The 23,342-nt window shown below is 43.7% G+C and overlaps 1 protein-coding gene and 1 long non-coding RNA gene across 14 annotated transcripts in view; one reads left to right on the forward strand and one right to left on the reverse strand.

The window, feature by feature from the left end:
• The window catches only part of LOC106834642 (uncharacterized), a 136,065-nt gene extending 133,165 nt beyond the window's left edge, over nt 1-2,900 (reverse strand). For all 8 annotated transcript variants that reach the window (XR_011498967.1, XR_011498965.1, XR_011498961.1 and 5 more), the window contains exons 1-2: nt 695-2,900; nt 232-322 (exon numbers count right to left, since the gene is read on the reverse strand). This is a non-coding gene — a long non-coding RNA (uncharacterized lncRNA). The remainder of the gene's footprint in view (nt 1-231; nt 323-694) is intronic.
• NUDT7 (nudix hydrolase 7) lies at nt 495-17,586 on the forward strand. Of its 6 annotated transcripts, none has more exons than XR_011498956.1 (7): nt 495-652; nt 2,907-3,060; nt 6,901-7,059; nt 11,702-12,191; nt 12,446-12,754; nt 13,523-13,612; nt 16,953-17,586. XR_011498956.1 is itself a non-coding variant. In XM_014846049.3 (4 exons), the coding sequence occupies exons 1-4, from the start codon at nt 555-557 to the stop codon at nt 12,068-12,070; spliced, it is 780 nt and encodes a 259-aa protein (XP_014701535.3). In that variant the 5' UTR covers nt 495-554; the 3' UTR covers nt 12,071-12,382. The 6 variants fall into 6 exon arrangements, 1 of the variants encoding a protein (XP_014701535.3); XR_001398878.3 differs by having other exon boundaries at nt 13,526-13,612; nt 17,262-17,583; XR_011498958.1 differs by lacking the exon at nt 12,446-12,754.
• The last annotated feature ends 5,756 nt before the right edge of the window (nt 17,587-23,342 follow it).

Here is a 23,342-nt window from a genome sequence, read left to right on the forward strand (position 1 = left end):
TATGCTCTCCAAGGACTAAAGGCCTATGCTGTATCTACCGGACTTTTTGATTCATATGTCTCTCTCTCTCCCATTTGACCGTAAGCTCCACGTGTCTTTTCGCTCGCTGGGATCTGCACCCAGCACATAGTTGGTGCTCTGTAAACATGCGTTGACTGCTGTTCAGAAAAACTGAACCAACTTAACCTCCTAGCGGCAGTGAATGCGAGGGGCAGAATCCTCTCAACTCACCAGCACTGCGTTTCATTTTCTTTTTCCTTTTTTACAGCTGTCAGTCTCAGAATTCCTCACACGGCTCTTGTTCTTGAGGAATGGCAAGGAACTAGACAGAAACTCCCTTCACAAACCAGAAGGCCCAGCCCCTCGCCCCGCCCCCTATCCCTCTCCCCGCCCCTCGCCCCGCCCCATCCCCCTCTATGGCCCCAGGCCCCTAGGCCCCGCCCCGCTTCCTACCTTCAGCCCCGCCCCTATCCCCGCCTCAGGCCACGCCCACGCCCACGCCCACGCCACGGGCCCGCCTCTCTCCTCGGCCCAGTGCCAGCGCTGCTCTGCGCATGCCCATCCGGCCGAGCCGCCTTCGTGGAGTGTCCTGCCGGATACAAACTTTCCCCTGGACGATGTCGCCACCCTCTCCTCCCCGGGATCGAGTCAGGTAAAGCCTCCTCGGCCCCTGGTACCTCGAGCCCGGCCTCACCTAGCCCTGATCGCGGGCCGCGGGTCGCCGGGGATCTTTGGCTGGGTCTGTTTTGGCCCAGCCCGCGCTCGGTGCACTCGCCTCCCTGGCCGCGCGCGGGTCCCGGGGACTTTTCACCTTCTCTGGCCAAAGACAGAGCCGGGCTTTGGCCACTGTGGGTTCACATACCCTTCCCCAAGGTCAGAGCGCTCCCCCCTGCCCATTCGGCTTCCCTCTTCCGCTCCCCGGGTCTCCAAGTTCGACCTCAGAAACCCTGAGCCGTCCCCAGGCAGCTCTGGGGCGGGAACCCCAGTGCTCCTTCCAGTCGTGACCTCCGGTGTCTCAGTTACATAACTTCTCTGAGCCTGGGCGGGACCAGGTTCTCGCCTGTCCTGGCCCTCGTGAGGATAAAGAGAGAAAAGCGTTGAAAGAATGTGGGAAGAGCCTGCTCAGAATGAGGTGGCTCTTACTGTTGGTGGTGTTTTTATGGGGATGACTCCAAGGAACGGCCCCTAATGTGGACTGACACGTTTTTGCAGACTCTTGCTTTTGCTGGTCCCTGTGGTCAGTTCTGGCGCCCTCTTAAAAGCCACACTCAAAGGAGTGCACACTCCCAGTGGGCCAGTTTCCTTTTCTGTACTCGGCCATGTGTGTGTGGGATGCACCCTGGAAACCCTCCCCCCAGCATTGTATGATTCTTTTCAGGCCTTTGGTCGTTTTTGCAATCGACTGCTGTTACCCAACCAGGTTTAGTGAGCATCCTGCCATGAAGAAAGAGGCAAGAATTAGCAAACACCTCCTGACAAACAACTGCCCATCAAATGATGGAGAGGTTTATGACAGTAGTTACCATTCATTGGGCGCTAGTTGAGTTCCAGCCACGGTGTATGAACTATGTTGTTAAATCTTCACAAATATATTCAAGGATGTCTCAGAGGAGGAATGCCAGCCTCAGAGAGGTTGTTCTAAACACTTTAAAACCAGTTCTGGCTGACTTAAACATCTGATTTTGCCCACTGTGCAAAACTGACTTTCCTATGGAAAAATTAAAACCAAATTGTTAGTTTCTAGAGCTGTCACAGCAAAGTACCACAAACTGGATAGCTTAAACAACCGAAATTTATTCTCCCACAGTTCTGAAGCCTAGAAGTCTGAAATCAGGGTGACACCTGGGCCACACTCTCAGAAGGCTCTAGAGGAGGAGCCTTCCTTGCCTGTTGCAGCTTCTGCAGGCTTTCCGTGTTCCTTGGTTTGTGGCAGCATCACTCCGATTTCTGCCTCCATCTTCACATGGCCTTCTTCCCTGTGTGTGTGTCTCTCTGTGTCTTCTCTTCTTATAAGGATACCAGTCATTGGGTTTAGGGCCCACCCTGAATCCAGGATGATTTCACGTCAAGATCCGTAACTATATCTGCAAAGATCCTATTTCCAAAAAAAGTTGCCTTCTGAGGTTCTGGGTGGACATGAATTTTGGGGGGCAAGGGGGAGTTACTATTTAATAAGCAACAAAATACATCCATCAAAAGGACCAAAACAAACTCATACTTATAGATTCAGGGCACCAAGTGTGGTTATAAATCCAAATACTTGCATATTATCAGGGAATGGTTCTCAAAGGGTGTTCCCCTGGTCCACAGCATCAGTGTCGCCATTCCTTGGGAGTTTCATGTAAATGCTGACTCCCAGACCCTACCCCAAACTTACTGAGTCACAGTTTGGGGGTAGGCCAAGCAATCTGTGTTGTAACAATCCTCTAGGTGATTCTTTTGCTGCTAAAGTTTGGGAAGCACTGTTATAAGGCGATTGAAGACGTAGGGGTTTGATAACGTGACCTAAGGGGCAGGTTATGACAAAGTCCTTAACTTGACAATGATCTGTCCTTACGGTGATTTATGCAGCAAACCTGTCTTACCTGAATATAAGTATAGATTTCAACATTTATTACTGCATTGTTGAAAGAATATTCTGCCATAATTTAAGTTTAATTTAGGTTTCAAAGTGAACTCATGTACTAACTGTGTGCTCAGTAGTTTTTTTTTTTTTTTTGCCTCATTTTATCTTGCCAACAGTCATGAGATTTGGGTGTTATTATTTTTGCCATGTTATTGAAAAGTACACTAAGACTCAGAAATGGTAAGCCCCAAGCCACACAACAAAGCAGAAACATAGGCAGGACTGGGAGCTCTGTATCATAACCCTGGTTACTAAAATGTCTGGTTTGTTTCCATTTTAGAAACAGTTTGATAGATGATGCTAAGACCCGCTTAAAAAAGCATGATGTTGGAACCAAACATTCTCACTTGTCGCCTACCAAATACTCCATCCTTTTACCATTGGTGGCAAAAGAAGGAAAACTCCATCTGTTGTTCACCCTCCGATCAGATAAGGTAGGTGACAAAAAGACACCTGCCATTAAAGTCTCAGGACATTTGAAAACCCCCTGAAATTTTGTTGCTTTCAGAGCAGGGTTTTTTATCCTTGGTGCTGTGGCATTTGGACTGGATAATTCTTTGTCACGGGAGCTGTTCTGTGCACTGTGAGATGTTGAGCATCATCCCTGGCCTCCTCTGTCCACTAGATACTACACACACACACAGCCTTTTGTGACAACCACAAATGCCTCCACATTATCTACTGTCCTGGCAGAGAGAGGGAGCAAAATTGCCCACACCAAAAGCCTCTGTTTTAGACAAATCCCACCCCAGGTATAATGTGAAAATTCTAGAGCACAGAAATTACCAGCCTGGGCCCTGAAGCTGGCTCCCCATGTTTGAATGCAGGCTCTCTCCTGGCCACCTGTGTTACTTTGTCCTAGTTACTCCCCCTCTCTGTGCTGCAATCTCTTCACTTGCAAAATGAGGGCAGAATGTTAGTACCTGCTCCACAGGGCTGCTGTGAGGGTTTCACAGGGTAACAGATGTAAAGGACTTGTAACAGCCCTGGCACTTGGCAAGGACTCGATCAGTTTCAGCTGTCATCCTTAGTGCCATTAGCAGACGTGGCCTGAGGTTTTAAAGTAAACCATTCCGTTTTAAAGAAATGTTGGGCTGGGAATGGCATCCCCCTGGGTGGACCCTGGGTACGGTCACTCTCCTTTGCTGTTGGGGGTACTTCCAAGGACAAGTGAGGAAGCAGTCAGAAAGTTACCCAAGTACAAAAAAAGGAAAAGGGCCATCATAACATGGCTTTCTAAGTGGGATAATGAGAAGTATCCCCCTGGAGGGAAAAAGGCTGAGGAGTCAGCTGGAGTTTCATGGACTTGGGATCAGACTTGTGTGGACTCTCTTCGGTCTGGGTTAGGCAACAAGGACGTAAACATGTGAGACGATGAAAATCCACGTGCCGAGGGGAGATACTTAACTGGAAACCAGGGGACCAGGGTCTCTTCCGAGCCTGGCCAAAAAACACAGGAGAAGCACTTAAATATATTTTTGGAATTATCAGACGGTAAGGTAGAAAATCGAGACAGGGCCAAAATGGATCTCTGGTGTCTGTTTCAACCCGAATAGCTTTGCCTGTTGATTTTTAAGTGAAAACCATCTTAGACCATAAATTCTGATGTGCAAAGGTCACATTAAAAAAAAAATCTATTAAAATCTGACTCTAAGCCTGTCTGGCTGTTGGGGCAAGGAACTCCCTCAGGCATTCCTGGGGCTGCGCCCCTCCCTGGAGTCACAGGAGTGGGCTCTCAGATTTCCTCCCGGTAGATGGGGAAACAGGTGCCCATCATCCATCCCCCTGCTTGCATGCGGGCTCCCCTTCCAGCTCTGGAACCTGGAGCAAAGTCCTTAATTTCCCTGAGCCTCAGTTTCCTCGTTCCTAAAATAGGACTGAAAACATTGCCTGACGTTCTGAGGGTAAAAGATCTCTCTCTCCCTCTCTCCCCTCCTCCACCTCCCCTCTCTCCTCCCCTCTCTCCTCTCCTCCCTCTGCTCCCAGCTCTCTACGGCTAGAAATAGGCAAGAGGAAATTCAGGAACAAAACATAGATTGAAGTCTTAGGAAGTTAGGCTGCAGCTTTATTTGTCTTTTGAGTAGAATTCCATAAGGTTTTATTTAATAAAAATTTTATGCTGTTTACAAAAAAAAAAAAGATTGAAAACTTCTGTACTTAGATAGAGCCCTTTACGATGCTGATAGTTTGTGAATAATCATTTTTATGAATGTGTCTGTTGTCTTCAAAACAGCGTCACATTTTCTTAAGAGTATTTTCAATAGTCATTAAATTGGGTCTGTATTTCTGTCAAACCTGATAATTCCCTGTAGGTAACTTCTGCCACTGACGCCTTGATGCTGAACATGCTGACACAGTGGAGCAGGATTTCAGAGGCAATGTAACGTTAGGTCTCTTTCTTATGCATCTGGGTGGTGAATGTTCAGGGCAGTAGAATGCCCATCAACCTTGTTTTCATCATAACTATGACAGATGTGAAGTTGGGTGAGGTTTCTACGTATTGTAGCATTTCCTGCAGTGTTACTGATTTATTAGCAGAGAGGAACTTTAAAATGTTTTCTTTCTAAAAAGCTTGCCCAGATGGGACTTTAAACTGTACAAAACTGCAAAATTTATGATGGTGTCTAGTTTATTCTTGCACAGATATATTGGCCCTGGTGCTGAAAATGCCAACACGACCTCTTGATTTAGCTTCTAACCATCGAGAACTGACCTTACGAATTCTCATCAAATATTTAACGTGGGCCAGGTGCTGTGCCGTGCACTTCAGCCAGCAGCTCATGGGATCGGCTCCACGACCCTGGGAGGTGCACACTGACATAACCCGCATTGCACACTGTTGAGAAAAGGCAAGCCAGGACTGTTGCTGAGCCTGAGGTCTCCTTGACAGTTTAGTCGAGAGAGGATGGTGGGTACTAGGCAGTGTGAGTGTCAAAGAAATTGAGGTCACATTTGCTGAGAAGCTTGGTCCTGCAGAGGAGAGAACAGCAGAGGGCTTGTGCTTCTCCACCCCTTCCCAAGATAGGAGAGAAATCATTACAAAACCAAGATAGGAAAGGGAAACATTTAGGATGCTACAAATGGAGACACAGTCAGTTCTTCTGAAGTCAGGAAGGCATGGAATCAAGAATATAGGTGGAAGGAGGCAATGCAGGGAAAGAGAGAGACTCCCGTTCCTTTATGTACGTGTACACAGAAATACAAAGGTGCTGACACAGGTCGATGCTAATGGCTCGACCATATTGCCTATGTTTTAGTTTAGCTCTTATTAAATATATGATGTGCTAATTAAGAGAATGGGCTCCAGAAGTGAAGACCGGTTTACCTTCCAGCTGCACTACTCACCTCTTGTGTAAACCTGCTCAGGTTATTTAACCTCTTTGATCCTCACTTCCCTTGTCTACAAGTGGAAATGATAATAGTATAATAGTAGCTTATATATCCATCAATGGACAGATAGATAAACTGATATATACACACAGTGAAATACTATTCATTGATCAAAAGGAATAAGTACTAACGTGTTACAACATGGAGTCACCTCAAAAACATCATGCTAAGTGAAAGAAGCGAGACACATATCACATATGAGAAGAGGTCACATATCGTGTGATTCCATTTATATGAAAGAAGTATGCAGAACAGGTAAGTCCACAGAGACAGAAAGTAGGGACAGGGAGAGAGGAAAGGGGATCAACTGCCTAATGGCTACAGAGTCTCCTTTTGGGGTGATGAAAATGTTCTGGAACCAAATAATGATAGTGGTTGTACAACATTGTGAATGTATTAAATGGCACTGAATTGTTCACTTTAAAGTGGTTAATTTTATGTTATGTGAAATCGCCTCAAAAAAAAAACCTTAAAAAAAATACTAGCTTATAGAACTGATCTGACGACTCAGTGAAAATACAGCCCTTGTGAAGCAGCATGCCCAGGACGTGGTAGGCACTCACTAAAGGTTATCTATTGGTAACACGGACCTTTCCGTTATCCTTTCTTTCAGCTTTTTTCTCTATCAATGTAAATCAGTTTTTGTGTATGGTATCTTTTGGGGACAAATAGAGAACAATTAGAAGTAAGGCAAGTTCTCAAAGTTCATTTTTTAAAAAACATTCAAGTAAACACTATTTTTTTTGGCCTTGGTCCCCAATTATTACCACCAGTGTGGGAATGGTCGCTGGCATAAAATAGAAGTTCAGTACACACTTGTTGAATGAGTGCATGTTTCCAAAATTAGGATCACACGATGCAGCTCTGTTTTTTCAATTATCTAGCTAAGAAGGTCACCTGGAGAAGTGTGCTTCCCAGGAGGCAAGTGGGAACCTACAGATGTGGATAACGTGGCCACAGCTCTCCGGGAAGCCCATGAGGAAGTGGGACTGCATCCTCGTCAAGTGGAGGTCGTCTGCCGCCTGATGCCGCAACCACTTGACGTAAGGCTTGGAATGGAACTGGGTTTCTTAGACACTCATGAGGTCCCAGTGCGTCCACTGTCTTCAGGATTCCACATTTGGCCAAACATGACCCTTGAGAGTGCCGTACATAGAGTCAAGAGACTGATTCTTGAGTAAACTTTGCCCCTCACAAGCTAAGTGGTCTTGGGCAAGCCTCTTTTCCTGTCTGGGCCCCTCTTTCTCTGTCTAGAAATGAAAAAGTTGAACTCCGTCAGTGATTTTCAAACTGGGTACTGGGAACCCTGTAGATGCTTCAGAATTCTTTCGTTAACGTTCAGTTCATGTTTATTTTTCTCCAGTATGTATTTATTTTGAGAATTCAGTAGAAAAAAAAATAACACGTATTTGAGTATGCTATCTACCAAGTTTTAGCCCCTTGGGGGCCACCAATGCATTACCTTGACCTAAGGACATTCATTGTTGTACATGCCACGGAATCAGTCTTCTCCATATCCCGTTAATTGAGCAGCACTCTGAGATCACTAGACAAGCTGTTTAAAAACTAATGCCATTTGCATTTCTGTGTGAATCAGGATTTCCTTAATAGTATACACTAAAGAAACATTGAGAAAAAAACCAACATGAAATCTGGGGCTCATTTAGGCAGATCTTATTTTGTATGAATTTATCACAACCACCTCGTTGTTGACTTTAGAAGGAGTAAATATTGTAAACTTGAACTTGAATAACAGCATTAGTTTATTGGTGTGAAATTTTTAATGTAAGCTTTTAATTTTAGAATACTTATAAATTTGTAGAAAAGTTGCAAAGACAGAGTTGTATATGCGTACCCAGTTTACCCCGCTGTTGACATCTTACACCACTGTGATGCATTTGTCGCAACTAAGAAACCAGTGTTAGTACATTGCTGTTACCTAGACTCCACGCTTTATTTGCTTTTTACTAGTTTTTCCTCCTTTCTGCCCTGGATCTCATCCAGGGTACCATATTTTTTTGTGTTGTCATGTCTCCTTAGTCTCCTCTTGTCTGTGCAAGTGTCTCAGACTTTCCTTATTCTCATGACCTTGAAAGCGTTGAGGTGCACCAATCGGAGGTTTTGTAGAATGCTCCTCAATTTGGATTGTGTTATGGGTTTAGGGGAAGAATACCACAGAGGTGATGTGCCCTCACCACATAATAGCAGAGGTAGATATACACTTTTTCAGGTTTTATATATTGGGCTTACAGGTAAATTTTTTATTTCAAAAGAAGAATCCCACTGATGCCAACAGTGAGAAAACCAGTGGGTTAGATCATCCTTTGTGTTCCATGTGGCTTAAAAGTCTTGGTGGCACAGTGTAGTGAAGATGAGCGATGATGAGACATCTGTCTTAATTGGATCCATTTTAAAAATAGAAAAGGTCACCACTCAAGGGAGATGGAGTTTGAGGGAAGCTAGTGGCCGCTCAATAAGGACTTGATAAAGGAGAGAGAGACGGAGAGAAAATTACATGAGATTAGGACAAGAAACGGGTCTGTTACTGCATGTTCAATTATGTTTTCTAATGGAAACTCTTTTCAGTTGATGTCTGCAAATCCCCCAGCACATTTTGGAGATTTATTTTAGAACTCTATTGACAAATTGAACCCTAATGGATGAAAGTTCCCAAAGTAAGGGTAACTCCATTTCCAAGGTCCCCAGGAGCCACCAAGTTCTGCCTGTAAGGGGATAGAATACCACAGTGTTCACAGGAGTATCTTGGAGCTTCAGGAGCTTTCTGTGGGCCAGACGCCCCTGGAGCAGGAGATTTCTAAAGTGACCTGCTCTTGATGTAGTGCTAATCATATTATCAAGAAAGTAGAATGAATGAAGGCTTTCAAGAAAGGTGTACTTTGTTTGGAAGTATTAGCAAGGATGTTTTTGTTTTTTTGGACCTTGCTAATCTTTTAAATGTGGTACAAAAATACCATTTATGGAATACTTATAAGCATAATCTAATTCAGTGGTTCTTAACCAGGGGTGATTTTGTCCCCTAGGTGACATTGGCAATGTCTGGAGATGTTAGGGTGTCACAGCTGGGGTGCTATTGGCTTTCTCCCACCTCCTGAATTAACCTCCCAGGCAGGCTGTGGCCCTCCAGCCCCCACCCCAGTTGTCCTTTTGTCATATAAGCATGTCCTTCTCCTTGCCACGTCTCAGGGGACATGTCTCCTTTTTCTCGGGATATACCCACACATTTCCATTCACTCTCCTTTGCTTTGCCACCTCCGAAGACTCAACTCCTCTAATGTTTCAGTACATTTTGGTGGCTGTCCTGACTTCCTGGGAATGTTTCTACTAGCACGTAGCTGCTTCCAGGGGCCCTACAGCCTGCCTCATCCCCAGTCCCACAGCAGAGGCTAGTCTCCGTGGGATTCCAACTCCGCAAATGGGCAAAATTTGGACTTTTATTGGTCATAGAACATCTGCCACGCACCCCCCTTTTCCTTCCAAGACAGACACCTGTATTTTTAGAGACCACATGCCCAGAGATGCTTCATCCACAAATTTCCAGAATCTCTTTTACTTTTCTAAGCTTGAACGGTGTTGAACGTACCCGACTTCCCATCTGAAACATCCAATCTTAAACCGTTACCTTAGTGGCTCTAATTTCTTTTTCCCACCAATTTCCTCGGATTCTGACGTGCTAGTTGGAGGGCCGGCAGTGGCCATGCTAAGTCACTGTCTGCTCACTTGCCCAACAGTTTGGCTGTTAAACAGTAAGGATAAGTTTGTGCCCCTAGGGCAACTCTCTGGAAGGGCTTCAATCGGAGCTGCAGTTGGGAACTCTCTGCAGCAGCATTTAAACCATGCACAAGGTTGATGTGCCGTCCCTTTGAGATATGGTGACATGCGTGTCTTCATACAACTTAAACGTTATACTCCGTGATGCGGGCAACAGGCCTGTGCTGGAATCCTGCTTCCTGCCAAGTTCGCTGGGTGTGACCTTGGGCACCTTTCTTCATGTCTGTAATTTCTGTTGTTAAAGCTTCTTCAAGGTCAGGTTGTTGTGAAGAATTGGGAATCGGGAGAGGTGCTGGCTACTAGACTAGGGGCCCCGCGGCTGTGGTCACTGTATAGTAACACCAACCAGGAACCCATGCCGAGTGGACATTGTCGGGCTTCTCTCCAGCCCCTTCGTAGTCTCCTCCCCGCAGCTGTGTTCACAAGTGCAGCTTTCTCCCAGGACGGGTGCCCTGGGGCTTCTGGAGCCCTTTTCCCTGCTGCACTGAGAGCTGGAGGTGCCTGTGCATTTATTTCCCACGGGCAGCCCTTAGCCAGTGACTGACTGCTCCGTGCTGAGGAGTGTGAAAGCCCAGCTCCCTCCTCCCCCCTTGGGACAAACTCTGAAGTGTATTTAGACCCCGGAACTCCCCACATCATGGTTGCCAGCCTTCCTCCCCTCCCTCACCGCTTTCTCCCAGGAGCACTTCCTTAAGAAAGCTCTTTCAGCCGAGTCCTCATCTCAGAGCCATATTTTGGCCCACTCTGTGACCCAAGAGGCTGAGCATTGACCCAGGGCTGGGCATTGGGTTGCTGCTGGTGGAATGCTGCTTCTGCCCACGGGCAACTGAGGACCCCAGATTTCCTGCCATAAGGACATCTGAAGTCTATGCTCCCATCTTCCACTCCTGGTCCAAATGTTGACTTTCACCATTAATTCGGTTGATGGTTTGAGTCATTACTGTTCTGAAACGTGTCAGCTGTCCCTCCTCTGAGAATTTTCCACAGGCCTATTTATCTTCCTATAGTGACCCAGCCTCACAGTGTATCCCTGGCTTTTCCCAACCACTTCCTTATGGGATGCTCCAGGAATTCCAGACTCTTCTCACCTTCTGATTCAAGGTTATGCAGCTCTTATCAGCTCCTACACCTGGAATAAACCCTAGGCCTCCCCATCAAGATTCCCAGTATAATCTTTCACTTAGCAGCACCTGTATTCATTTGCAAGCAGTAGTGGTTGTAAATAGAAACCCCCTCCCACATATAAACATGTATTTTATCTAAAATAGTTCATATACAATTATATATATAATTTTTTTCCCATAAATGGGAATATATCACAATATTGTGTGTCACTTTTCTATTGATAAGATGGTATATACTTGTTTATACTAGCAAGGAAGGGTGTCTATCACATTCTTTTTCAGGGTTCCATAGTATCCCATTATATGGACATACTCATAATTGATCTACCTTAAATGTCCTTCAGTTAAGGAGTGGTAACTTCAGAGTTTTGGGCTATTGCAAATAATGCTTCAGTCTTGTCCTTGTATCTTTTCTCACTGGTGGGAATTTCTCCTCATACAGATATGCAAATACAATCGCTAGGTCAAAGGGACCACATTTTTATCATATTGCCAAATTGCCATTTCAACAGATTGTGCCAGTTTCTGTTCACAAAAGATGTTGTTTCCGGAGTCATCCCACAAATGCTAACTCAGGTAGGGCAGAGACTACCCCCTGTTGTGGGGGACATAAAGTTTATTTCTGGAGCAAATCCTTTCTCCTCCCCTACCCACCTTACGTAAGTGACTGCTTTGGCCTATTTTCTTAGTTTACAGAGGAGTGGCTTGACTTTGGCATTTGAAACAACCTCTCTTCCCTTTTTAATTTGTGTATTTTGTTTTCTGCTTTTAGAAAGATACATTGTTAACCCCAGTTGTAGGATTTATAGACCACAGCTTCCAGGCCCAGCCTAATCCGGATGAAGTTAAGAATGTGTTCCTAGTGCCTCTGGAATATTTCCTGCATCCCCGTGTCTACCACCAGAATCGACTGACACGTTCAGGTCATCATTTTATTCTTCATTGCTTTGAGTACACAACCCCTGAAGATGGTATGACTTACCATATCAAGGGAATAACTGCAAAATTTGCTGTGTTCGTTGCCTTAATTATTTTGGGGAAAAAACCCACCTTTGAGGTCGAATTTGATCTCAACGATCTAATATCATCCTCTGAAGAGGGCTTCCTGGAGCTTCGTGAACATGCTGCAAGCAAGTTATGATTTATGAGACCAACATCCAACTGACTACCTAAGAGGTTTTTATGGGTGCTTAGCCACAGAAGAGCAACAATGCCAGCTGTTGGAATTTGACACGTGGGAATATTTTTCCTGCAATATGAAGGTAAAAACCTCGTCTTCTTTTCACTTGCCCTCTATTACCTGAAAGAGCAAAAGTCTTTCAAAAGTGGAAAAATGTCTTTATCATGTTGCATAATTCACCTAAAATATGTTAACAATATTTTTCTTACACATGTAAGAAAATTTATCTGGCACATAGTAGACACTTAATAAATATTCGTTGAATATATGATCATGTGGCATTTATCTTATTTGTAAGAGGTAATATATCTTTCTGTCTGTTGTTACATGTGACAGAAACTTCCAGACAGCCATCAAAATCTTTCCTCCCTTTCTTCCATGATGGTACAGTTGAAGCTGAGTCCATAGCTCCCCACAGAGAAACACCATCACCCTTGCAGTTAACTATGGCTCTGGAACTTAGTTTAGGCCAATGGGATGTGAGCGAAAGTTGACCTTGCAGGTCATCTCCAATTTAAGAGATAGGCCGGCTTTCCTGGACTGTCTTTCCCCGTTTCCATGAACTGCAACATGGATAGATCTGCAACCCAGCCTCGACCATACAGATAAGGATAGTTCCTGGAGGAATGGCAGAACCGAAAGATGGTAAGAGCTTAGATCCCCGACTGACTCTGGAGCAAAGCAACCCACCACCCTGGGCTGTGCAGTTGGGACTGTTACACGAGAAAAGAATAAAATTCTCTCATCTTTCTGTCACTGTAATTTGAGATCACTTTGTTAGAGCAGAGCTATAGCCTTAAATGATATACCGTAACGCTTGAAATTGGCCGGGTGTATATTCACCCAAACTTAAGGTGTTGCCAACAGTTAGAATTCAGAATGATCTGACACTTCACTTAGGGGTTCTGTAACATGCACAGGGTGCCCTTGGGTGTTGGTGGGTTGGTGGTCACCATCCAGAGCAGGTGAAATGAAGCAATATGAGAGGCCTGTATGCCTACCAATTGGGAGAGAGAATGTTACCTGTCTCAAGATAATGACAGCAGAAAAACACTGATTTCAAGCACAAGCCCCAAAACAAAAGTCAAAAAGACAAACAGTCTGAATTGCATGCCTTGAGGTCTACTGCTGCTTACATGGGCATCTGTATATCATGCTTTAGAGGTAGCAGGGATTTCTTTGTTTAATTATGGTATAAACCATCCTGCACGAGGTCTCGGAGGCCAGTGAGGAAAGCAACATAACCTCAATTGTGTGATGGCAATTTCCCATCTTACTGACTGTTATTAGATTTTTAGAAAGCCAAACCAGTTTTAATATGACCTTGTCATGGCTGAAAAGGCAATGCCCACACAAAACCCATCAATCTGCCATGCAAGTGTCCATTGCTGCTGAGTTTATGTTTTCTGAAAGCAGGTAGAGGAAGGGATCCGATGTGCTGCTTTATACCCAGAAATGTTGAAATGGAACAAATCTGGCTCCAACCATGAAAGCAGATGTTGGGTAAGCTTTCCCATTAACATTCTGTAACTAGCCCTGCATGAACAGGCCTAAACGGTTTCCGAACAATTATAGAGGCATTCACAAATGTGTGTTTACAGTCTGACAGTGGTGTAATTGCTGGGTAGATCATTGACCTATCTGGCAGTGCAGAAAGCTGCCTTCCTGAACCATTTGTTTACGTGAACTCCACAGACCTGCCTGGTTTCTAAGAGAAGCCGGCCCTGCTGAAGTCTATAATCCGAAGATCCTAAGGGCCACCCAATTTAAGGGGCTAAATATTTCACGATGGAGGTACTGCCCCGTCATTTTTTAGTGGTGTATTTTATGACATCTATGTTCAGGTTTCTAGGTAAACATCATTCGGTTAGAAAGAACAGAAGTCTGGCAGATCTGACTCAAATAAAAGAAGTTATTGGCAAGGTAGAGACCTCAGGGGATCTGCAAAACCACTGAACCAGTCAGCCTCAAGAAGCATAGCCACTGGGAGCAGCCCCATCTAGGTAGCTCAAAAGCAAGCTGTGAACCCTCACTTTTGCATTCTGTCTTTGTGACAATAACCATTCGTATGAGTTGATTGACACAGACAGAAAAGCAATAGAAACTCAGTGCTTCCGTCCCCAGTTCCTTGGAATAAGCTTCATTTGGCCTAGCTTGCTTGGATCACCTGGCAGGTTTCCAGTAACCTGCAGATAGGTTCAAGGGCAAGGCTCAGGGTCAGGGCCACAAATGCACATGTCTCCCTAAGTCCCCTGAGTCAGCAGGCTGCAGCTGAGAGCATATTGAAGAAAGTGGGCTAGACAGACATCCCGAAACATCTACTGTCTCCAGCCCCTAAAATCTGTAAATTCTGTGGATTCTGCCATTCAGACAGCTCAACCCTGTCTCCTGCTCTGCATCCCCGCAGCCTTGTGAGCAGAGGGTTAAGAATCCTGGGACTGGGGTTGGGATGCCCAAATTTGAATCACGGCTCCAGCATCAGCCCATTCAATGACCTTAAGCAAGTTACTCATTCTTTATAAGCTTCAGTCTCCTCTTCTCTAACATGAGAGAAATAAAATTTTTATTTTAGGGCTGTTAAGGGGGTTAAAGGAGTTAGTCCACATGACTCCCTTACTTCAAGCACACCTAAATGCTCAGAACGATGCCTGGGAAATAGTAAGGGGTCACTTACCTGTTAGCTAGTAATTATGGCATTATTATAACTAAGACATTATCTTACAGCAATCGTAATAAGGATTGTTATTTCTCTAGTTCAGAAAGTCATCATTTTCTTATAGCAGGGGAAAGTTCCTGAACCAAGAAAGTTCACAGCAGGCACCATTGGCATTGCAGTGATTTTTTCATGGCACATGTAGGCCAAAAGAAACACCTAACGATTTTGTTTCTGTTGTATCCAAACAACTTAATAGGTGCTTAAGTCCTACTAACTTGGTAGATCTTTGAAAATACATCATCCACTAGAAGAATACTACTTTCATTGCAGTCTTAACCACAGTTGCTTACTAAAAGGATATGTCCACCCGTTGGGTACACAAGTAAATGGAAGATTCAAATACAGTTGTATGATAGGGATAAACATAGTCAAAGGTGGGAGGGACGCCTGATTCAGATTTGGGACTCAGGGAAGCCATCCCAGAGGAGGTAGTGGTTGAGCTGAGCCTTGATGGAAAAGGAGATGCTGCCCAGGTGAATGGGATAGTGGTAGTGATGATGAGGGCTAACATTTAATAAGCAGCCATTATATACCTGCGCCTTCACTTTATTCCATTTAAACCTCACACCAAATCTCAGCCCTGAGTTCTGTTATTATTGCCATTTTTAGGTAGGAAAATTTGAGGATCAGAGAAGTTAAATATTTGCCCATAGTCACACAGTTCATAAATGGCAGCCAACATCCAAACCCACATGTATGAACTTCAAACCCTATACTCTTTCTACCATACCCACTTCCTCCAAGATAAGCATTATTTCATAGGGACAGAGGCAAGGATAGAATGGTAAATTTACGTTTCCCTTGAATCACCACGTGTGAAAGGGAAAGCAATACAAACCTAATGAATTGGAGAGAGAGCAGAGTTTATTTTTGCCTTTTTCTTTCTATTTTCATTGTGTCCTCCAGCTTATTCAGCTGGTGTTGCACACAGTGAAATGAGTAATTAGCAGGGATGATTTTAATTAAAATGGAACATAGCAATTAATAAATGAAAGTGCTGGCTCACTTGCTAATTTGACAGCTCCTTTCATGGTGCCAGCTTTCCAGTTAAAGAACTGAGAGGGGGAAACATTCCTCTAGCCCTTAGACAAAATGATTAAAAGATAATTCAAGTCTTTTTCATGTTTCCAGTTGGTTTCTTATTTGAGAATAGCAGACAGTTTTGATAAAATCACTGAAATGATCATCACCTGGTCCAGTTGTCTTAGATGTGGCATACTTAGGGTCCCTAATGGGGTCTGTGTGTATACTCCATTCAGAATTCTTAATTTCCACCCCCGCCATCATCACTCAGCCACCTTCCTGTGCCTCCCCACCGTTGAACACTATTCAGACCAACAGTCAGTTTCTCTGTGCCCACTTCTCCAACCACCCCTACTATATAGTATGGACACTGCTTCGTTGCACCCCTTCGTATATCTGTTTAATGTATGTATATCTTTGTGCTTAATCCAGCCATGACCCTGGAAGGGACAGATCCACACACCATGAGACCCGTCAGGCTGACTTCCCTTGGCCTCTGGTGAACGGACCAGTGGTCAGTGGCCAACCTAATGGCAGCATCTAATTTGATGGCCAGGAATCTATGACTTATACAGTCTGCTTAAATAACCGAGCTAAGTCTATTAGATGTTCCAAAGAATTTGAACTATGCCAGAAGATAATATGTGCTCAAAGACTATTTTGGCCCACATGCATGTTGATGAGAAGCCCAAGAATTCAGAGTTTAAAGGCTAGTTGGCCAATAGTTGATGGAATTGTGTCTTGACTTAGGCAGTAGTTGTGATGTCAGAGATTCTACCAGATGCAACTGGAAGATGAAGAACTATTTCCTGAAGCAACTTAAACATCTTTTTTTGAGGTCTCATACTCAAGTCCATAAATTTTCATTTTATAGTGGTAGGCTTGCTTTGATATTTCTTTGACTATAATTTTCCTCATTTTTCATTTTGTGTCTTCAAGCCTTTATTCCTTATTTCATCCAGATTGTCTATGGCACTTCTTTTCCCTTTTTTGTTTGTTTTTCTCTTTCTCTCTTATTTCCCATGCGAAACTTGAAGTTTTCCTTCTGGTTATTTTGTTCTACCTTCTTAATTTGTTTTTGTTTCTTCACTAATTTGTGAACAGATTCTGCTCTGGGCTCATTTCATCTCCTTCCACCAGCCTGGAGTTTTTCTTCTAAATCTGCTACATCCTGTGGAGCCCATAAAGCATTCTGAGACGTTACCTACAGTTTTTTTTTCCTGACTGTAAATCTGTATGGCCTAACATCGGACCAAATGATAAATTGAAAATAGTTTTGCTAGAACTCCTAAGCTGTCGTAAACATATATCAATCTATCTTAGCCCCCTGCAGTGAATTGAATAGTGGCCCCAAAAAGATATTTCCACGTCCTCACCTGCAATACCTGTGAACGTGACTTTCTTTGGAAATAGGCTCTTTGCAGATGCAATTAAGTGAAAGATCTTGAGATGAAATCATCCTGGGTCCAGTGACTGATGTCTTTATAAATGAAAGGAGAGGGAGATTTGAGCAACACACACAGAGACACAGGGAAGAAGCCCAGGTGAAGATGGAGGCAGAGGTTGGAGTGATGCTGCCACAGGCCAAGGAACAAGGCTGCTCACTTCAGGAGCCACCTGAAGCTGGAAGAGGAGAGGAAGCCTCAGAGACTTCAAGGGAAGTGTGGCCCTGCCAACATGTTGATTTCGGACTTTTGGCCTCCAGAACTGTGAGAGAATAAATTTCTGTTGTTTAAAACCACCAAGTTTGCGGTAATTTTTTATACTAGCTCTGGGAAAATAATACCCCCCACTTCTGAAACCACCCCCCATTTTGAAGAATAGCTTTTGTCTCTGTCTCAGGATTAACATGGAAACAGTCCACTGTTGACCATCCAGGGATCTGCACCCAGCTCAAACTCGGTTGATCAGCTTTAGTCATTCTCTTGGGCTTAGGACCAAGTAGTCTAATCTCGCCAGCTCTCTGGAGAACATCTTTGGGTATTCTCACTCACCAGCTTAGTTGCTAGACTGTAAGTCTCATGAGGACAGAGACTGTACTTTGTTGACATTCCCATGGCCTGGCGGTGCCTGGTATGCCACATTTTCCAGTGTTTCTTATCTCGGTAGCTAACCCAAGAGCCTGAGTTGTCCTCAACACCACCCTCACCCCTACCCCCTACAGCAGACACAGTCAGTGCCCCACCCACATCCTTCCAGCCCTACCAGTGCCATGAGCTCCAGACCACTTCAAACAGCCAATTCTTACATCTCTGTTCCTGAAGTATTTTTCTAAATCCATAGCAGGCAGGTTGGAAATGGCAGAAAATTAAAGCCCCCATATCAGACCTCAACCAATGACTGGTGGAATTTGGTATATCAATAGCCCAGTTTCTTCGCCCCTTGGGAGGGGTAATTCTGAGACACTATTCTTCACTGGCTCCAGCTGCCCACTTTGGTGGCCAGCCTGATACCTCTCTTTTTAGAGGCCACCTTCCCTTCCTTGTCTCATTTCCCCACTCCCATACCAATGTGCCCTGTATATTCCAATAAATTATTTGAGCCTTTGTCTCAGAGTTTGTTTCTAGGTAAAACCAAACTAAGATACTCCTACAGTCAAACTGTCACCAAATTCTATTGCATTTACCTCCTGAATATCTGTCAAATCTAGTTCTTCCTATCTCTACTGACATCAACTTTGTTTAAGCCATCAAAGACTTCTGCAAAATATCTCTCTGGTAACCATTGCTTTGCACCATTTTCCTCGATAGCCAGAGTTATTGTTTTCAACATTTAAATACGATCATCTTTCTTTGAGACACCTTGATGGCTTCCCATTCTTTTTATGAGAAAGACTAATAGAGTTTATAAGCCCTGTGTTCTGGCTCCTGTCCACCTCTCCAGCTGTGTGTTATACCATGTGTCTCCTCCCTGCTCACCCCACTCCTACAAAACTGGCCTTGGTTCAGTTCATGGATGCCACAAGACTCTTGAGGAGCTACTCCCTCAATCTGGAATGATCTCCCATTTGCCTTCACATATTGATAACTCTTACTCATCGTTCAGATCTCAGCTTCTCAGAGAAGCCTCCTCTGGCACTTTAACTAGGTCGGCTCCCCTGTTGGAAGTTCTCTTGTTACCGTGTACCTCTCCTTCATAACCCTCATCAGGGTTAAAACATCACATCCCTTGCCTGATTGATTGATGCCCTTCCCCTCCTCTAGACTCTGAGCTCCATAATGGAGGGATTGTATCTCAATTTTGGTCCATCGTTGTGCCCCAAGCACTTACTACAGTGCTTGGCAAAAAGTAGATGCTTGGGGCCTGCCCGGTGGCATGGTGGTTAAGTGCACATGTTCTATTTCGGGGGCCCAGGGTTTACCGTTCGGATCCCGGGTGTGGACATGGCACTACTTGGCAAACCATGCTGTGGTAGGCGTCCCACATATAAAGTAGAGGAAGACGGGCAAGAATGTTAGCTCAGGGCCAGCCTTCCTCAGCAAAAAGAGGAGGATTGGCAGCAGATGTTAGCTCCGGGCCAATCTTCCTGAAAAAGAAAACAAAAAAGTAGATGCTCAATAGATATTTATTAAATGAAAGAATAAAACTAAATAGGTAAAGAGGCAGCTTTTCCTAATCAAATAGCCAATTCAGTGGGCTGAGGAAAGATGCAGTCTCTTCCTAACAGTCTACCTGGTGAAGGTCAACCCGAGCTGGCCCAGCATTGTGTTAGTTATCTCCCATTCACTGCCTAAGTATATAAAGTGCCCTACCAAGAGTGGACAGGAGTGAGCAGCTCTTGTCTTTAAGCAAATTTTGCCTCGTAACTTAGTTATTTCCATACGTCGCTGTCTTGGTGTACTTTCCTACAAGCTACTAGAGGACAAGAATTAGATCTCCATCCTTCTATCCCCAGTGCCTGGCATATATTTGTGGCCCATGCTCCTTCAGATATAGATAAATTTGACTTGAATCCCCATCGGAATTCCAGTGCAAAGCTCAATTTTCTCCCAAGATTTGTTCAAACCGTTAAGGGCTTACATGTCTTCTGATCACCCCTGGTTCAATTTCCAGCTTCAGTGAATCTTAGTTCTGCGTTCTGTGTCTTGAAGTCTTCCCTCACCCCCTTTACCCTAGTGTCAACCCAAATGCAAGACAGAGACCACTTCTTGTGTTTCCCAAGATGCCTTTTATTTTATTTTGTTCTTTTTTTTTTTTAAAGGTTGGCCCTGAGCTAACATCTGTTGCCAATTTTTTTTCTTCTTCTCCCCAAAGCCCCCCAGTACATAGTTGTATCTTCTAGTTGTAGGTCCTTCTGGTTGTGCTGTGTGGGACGCTGTCCCAGCACGGCTTGATGAGCGGTGCCATGTTCGCGCCCAGGACCCACACCAGTGAAACTCTGGGCCACAGAAGTGGAGCACGCGAACTTAACCACTCGGCCGTGTGGCCAGCCCTCCAGGATGCCTTTTATATAAATCTCCGAGTGACTTTAGTTGGAGACATAGGGGCACCAGCCAGGTAAACTTACAGTGGTGCAACATGAGGGAGCAGAACTTAAATTTGAGTATTGTGTTTTCTTATTCTTAAAATGTGGTATCCATATCTGCCAAATCAGGTTCCAGGTTGATGCCGTATTCCTCAATACTCTTGCTTCTCTTTCTCTTCTCTCTTCACTTGCACTACCAAAGTGACATTCATTACTTCTGAGGGAGGGTTCTATCTATCTAGCTGACTCCTTGCATCTCATGTCCACAAGGACTCACCTTCCACGTCCAATAAGCTTAGTAGTAAATTTTCCTAAGTAAAAGGAATTTATCTATACATGGTACATTAATTCCAATAACATTTTTTCTCACTCCACTGGATTTGTTTTGTTTTGTTTTTTAATGAGATGACAGGATCAAGTGAGAACAGCTTGATAGCAACACCCATGGGTGCTGGATTGCAGAGACACATTTGTATGAAACACGTTTGATGTGTAAACGAACTGATCTTGTAAGAGAAATGGTAATGGGGTTAAGATCAGAGAGATCAGAGATAAGACTTGGATAAGAAGCTGCATTTGAGGAGTGGGCAAGGAGAGGATAGGGATGAGCAATACGGACCAGTGAGGGAGACCCGGGTACGAAGGATGCAGGTCAGAGAGAGTAGGAAGCGGAGAATTTATACTGAAGGAGTAGTTAGGATGACTTAGGAGAGGGGTGGTGAGAGGAACAACTTGAGACAAAGAGAGACAGCATTGTGTCACCAGCCAGGGGAAGTGGGGGTTGGCCCTGGCACTGCCCATTTATACACTGCATGACCTTGGAGACATAATTCAATCTTTCTAAATCTCAGGTTCCTTATGTGTAAAGTGAATCTGAACTGGTTGATGTCTAAACAACTTCTACTTCTGAGATCTCTAATTCTGGACTTTCCCCAGCTATATTTGAACATATCCAAGTATTTAAGCAGTTTTGCTTTATGTTTTACAAAGGAAAAATCTGACTGAGGAAAAGAAAAGAATTCCTTTTTGTCTACTGTTCTTTTTGTCTACTTTCTGCTACTGAACTCAGCAGCATGCAGAGACTTCATTATGCGAAAATACCATTTGGGGAGGTTAATTAAAAATTCTGACATTCAGAGCAGGGATTTGGGGCAGGAATGTACAAGTCCAGAACTTTGGGTAAAATTAGACAGGCATCTAAACATTATTAGGTATATAGTTAGGCATTAGAGGGGGGACATTTGGAAGCCAATATTCCAAACCCAAGTGCTGGTTGGCTTTGTGTGTTTTGTTTGAATTATTGCACGTTTAATAGGATTTAGCTACAGCGCCTCTGCTTAACAATCTGTTTCCTTGGCAATGCAATCCTCAAAGGGGCAAAGGCCATATGGAAAACATGGGTCATTTTGTAATTTAATAAGTGAGGTGAAAGGAATAGAATTTAATTCTATGCACATCTTTTTATCCGCCCTATACACACAGTAAGGAAAGAGTGACCAGCACGTGGTGAGTACACAATAAATGGAATATACTATGATTTTTAGCAGAAAAAAAAAATCCACACTATGCTTTGTACTATAACAGGTGCCCAAACATGCTATCTTTCCAAAAATGCTTACCAGACAAAATAGCTAGTCTCATTGGCATTATCCTTGATTCTGTTTGTTTGGGTTTTTTTCTACATCCTTCACTTGCATTCCATCTGCAAGTCTTGTTCATTCTGCATCCAGTTCATACCTGCAATTCATCCACTTCTCCCCGTTTCCCCTGGGGCACCTGGTCTCAGCCACTATCAGCTCCTACCTGGACCTACAATAGCCTCCTAACTGCTCTCCCCCTTATGCCTATTCTTGCCCCCTGCACTCTGTCCTTCACTCACATCTAGTGTGATCTTTTTAAAACATGAGTAACATCATGTCATTTCTTGACTTAAAACTTTCTAGAACCTTCCAATTATGCCTATAATAATGTTCAATATTCATTCTTGGCTGACAAAATTGGCACGGTCTGGACTCTGCATACCTCTGACCCCTCTCACCCTGAAGCCACTTAGCTTTCTTCAAGAAAATCTTCCTGAAACATGCTGAGATCATCCCCGTGATAGCGATTTTACACTGACTGTCCCCTCTCCTTGGAATGGTCTTCACCCTGGTCTTTGCACAGCTGATGCCAGTATCATCATCTACTCTCAGTATACTTGTCCTTTCCTGGGTTAGTGCTATCGTGATGTCACTCTTTATTCCACACCCATATTTTAATTTTCTGCACACCGCTCCCGTGTCTGATATTTTTTTAATTTATTTGCTTGTTTATTTGTTTTTTTCCACCTCTCCCCAGCTAGAACATAAGCTCTGGAAGTGTGGGCACCTTTAATATATGTTATTTTCTGCCAAGAACTCAATAAATATATCTTGAATGGATAATGAATTAATTTTGTTGAAAACTAGATGGCCAAGTCATTTTGCCACAAAGAAGTAGGTCAACACAGTAATGAAGTCATATCAATGATTAGGTAAAAAATATTCCCAAACGCTTCATTTTTAATATTGATAATTTTTTCACTATGAGACAATTTCGTAACCATTTATGCATCTTTAATTATGTTTTATAATTATTAATTTTTTTCCTTTTTAAAAGATGTCTAATTTATGCCAGCTAATTAGCCCAGCTCTATGTTTATATACATTAGGAAAAAATGAGGACAACCTAGACACTCACAACTTGTGAACAGTTTAAATAAATTATGGTAAATTATAGAAAGTATGTATGATTTCATTTTTTGTCACATAAGTTTACCCATATCTCTTTATTTAGAAGGATATTCACCAAGCTGTTTAAAATTCTCTTTCAAGAGGAGGGTTGGGATTATGACCATTCTTTAAAACAAAAGCTTTAAAACGCTAAAAAATATAAGGTCTTGGAATGTTTGAGTCGGAGGAGAGTAAGTAAAACAAAGACGGGAAGTAAAAATCCAAATCTGAACCCAAGTCTGTCAGCTAGTGAATTGAGCTGGGGTGTCACATAGAGGT

Source organism: Equus asinus, chromosome 28, assembly GCF_041296235.1.
Source record: "Equus asinus isolate D_3611 breed Donkey chromosome 28, EquAss-T2T_v2, whole genome shotgun sequence".
Classification (NCBI taxonomy): domain Eukaryota; kingdom Metazoa; phylum Chordata; class Mammalia; order Perissodactyla; family Equidae; genus Equus; species Equus asinus.

Bases quoted from the DNA above. Each gene is read 5' to 3' on its own strand.
- NUDT7 (XM_014846049.3), top strand. From the start codon at position 555: ATGCCCATCCGGCCGAGCCGCCTTCGTGGAGTGTCCTGCCGGATACAA. The intron at 653-2,906 runs GTAAAGCCTCCT...TTTCCATTTTAG, and splicing joins CCTCCCCGGGATCGAGTCAG to AAACAGTTTGATAGATGATG. The intron at 3,061-6,900 runs GTAGGTGACAAA...TCAATTATCTAG, and splicing joins TCACCCTCCGATCAGATAAG to CTAAGAAGGTCACCTGGAGA.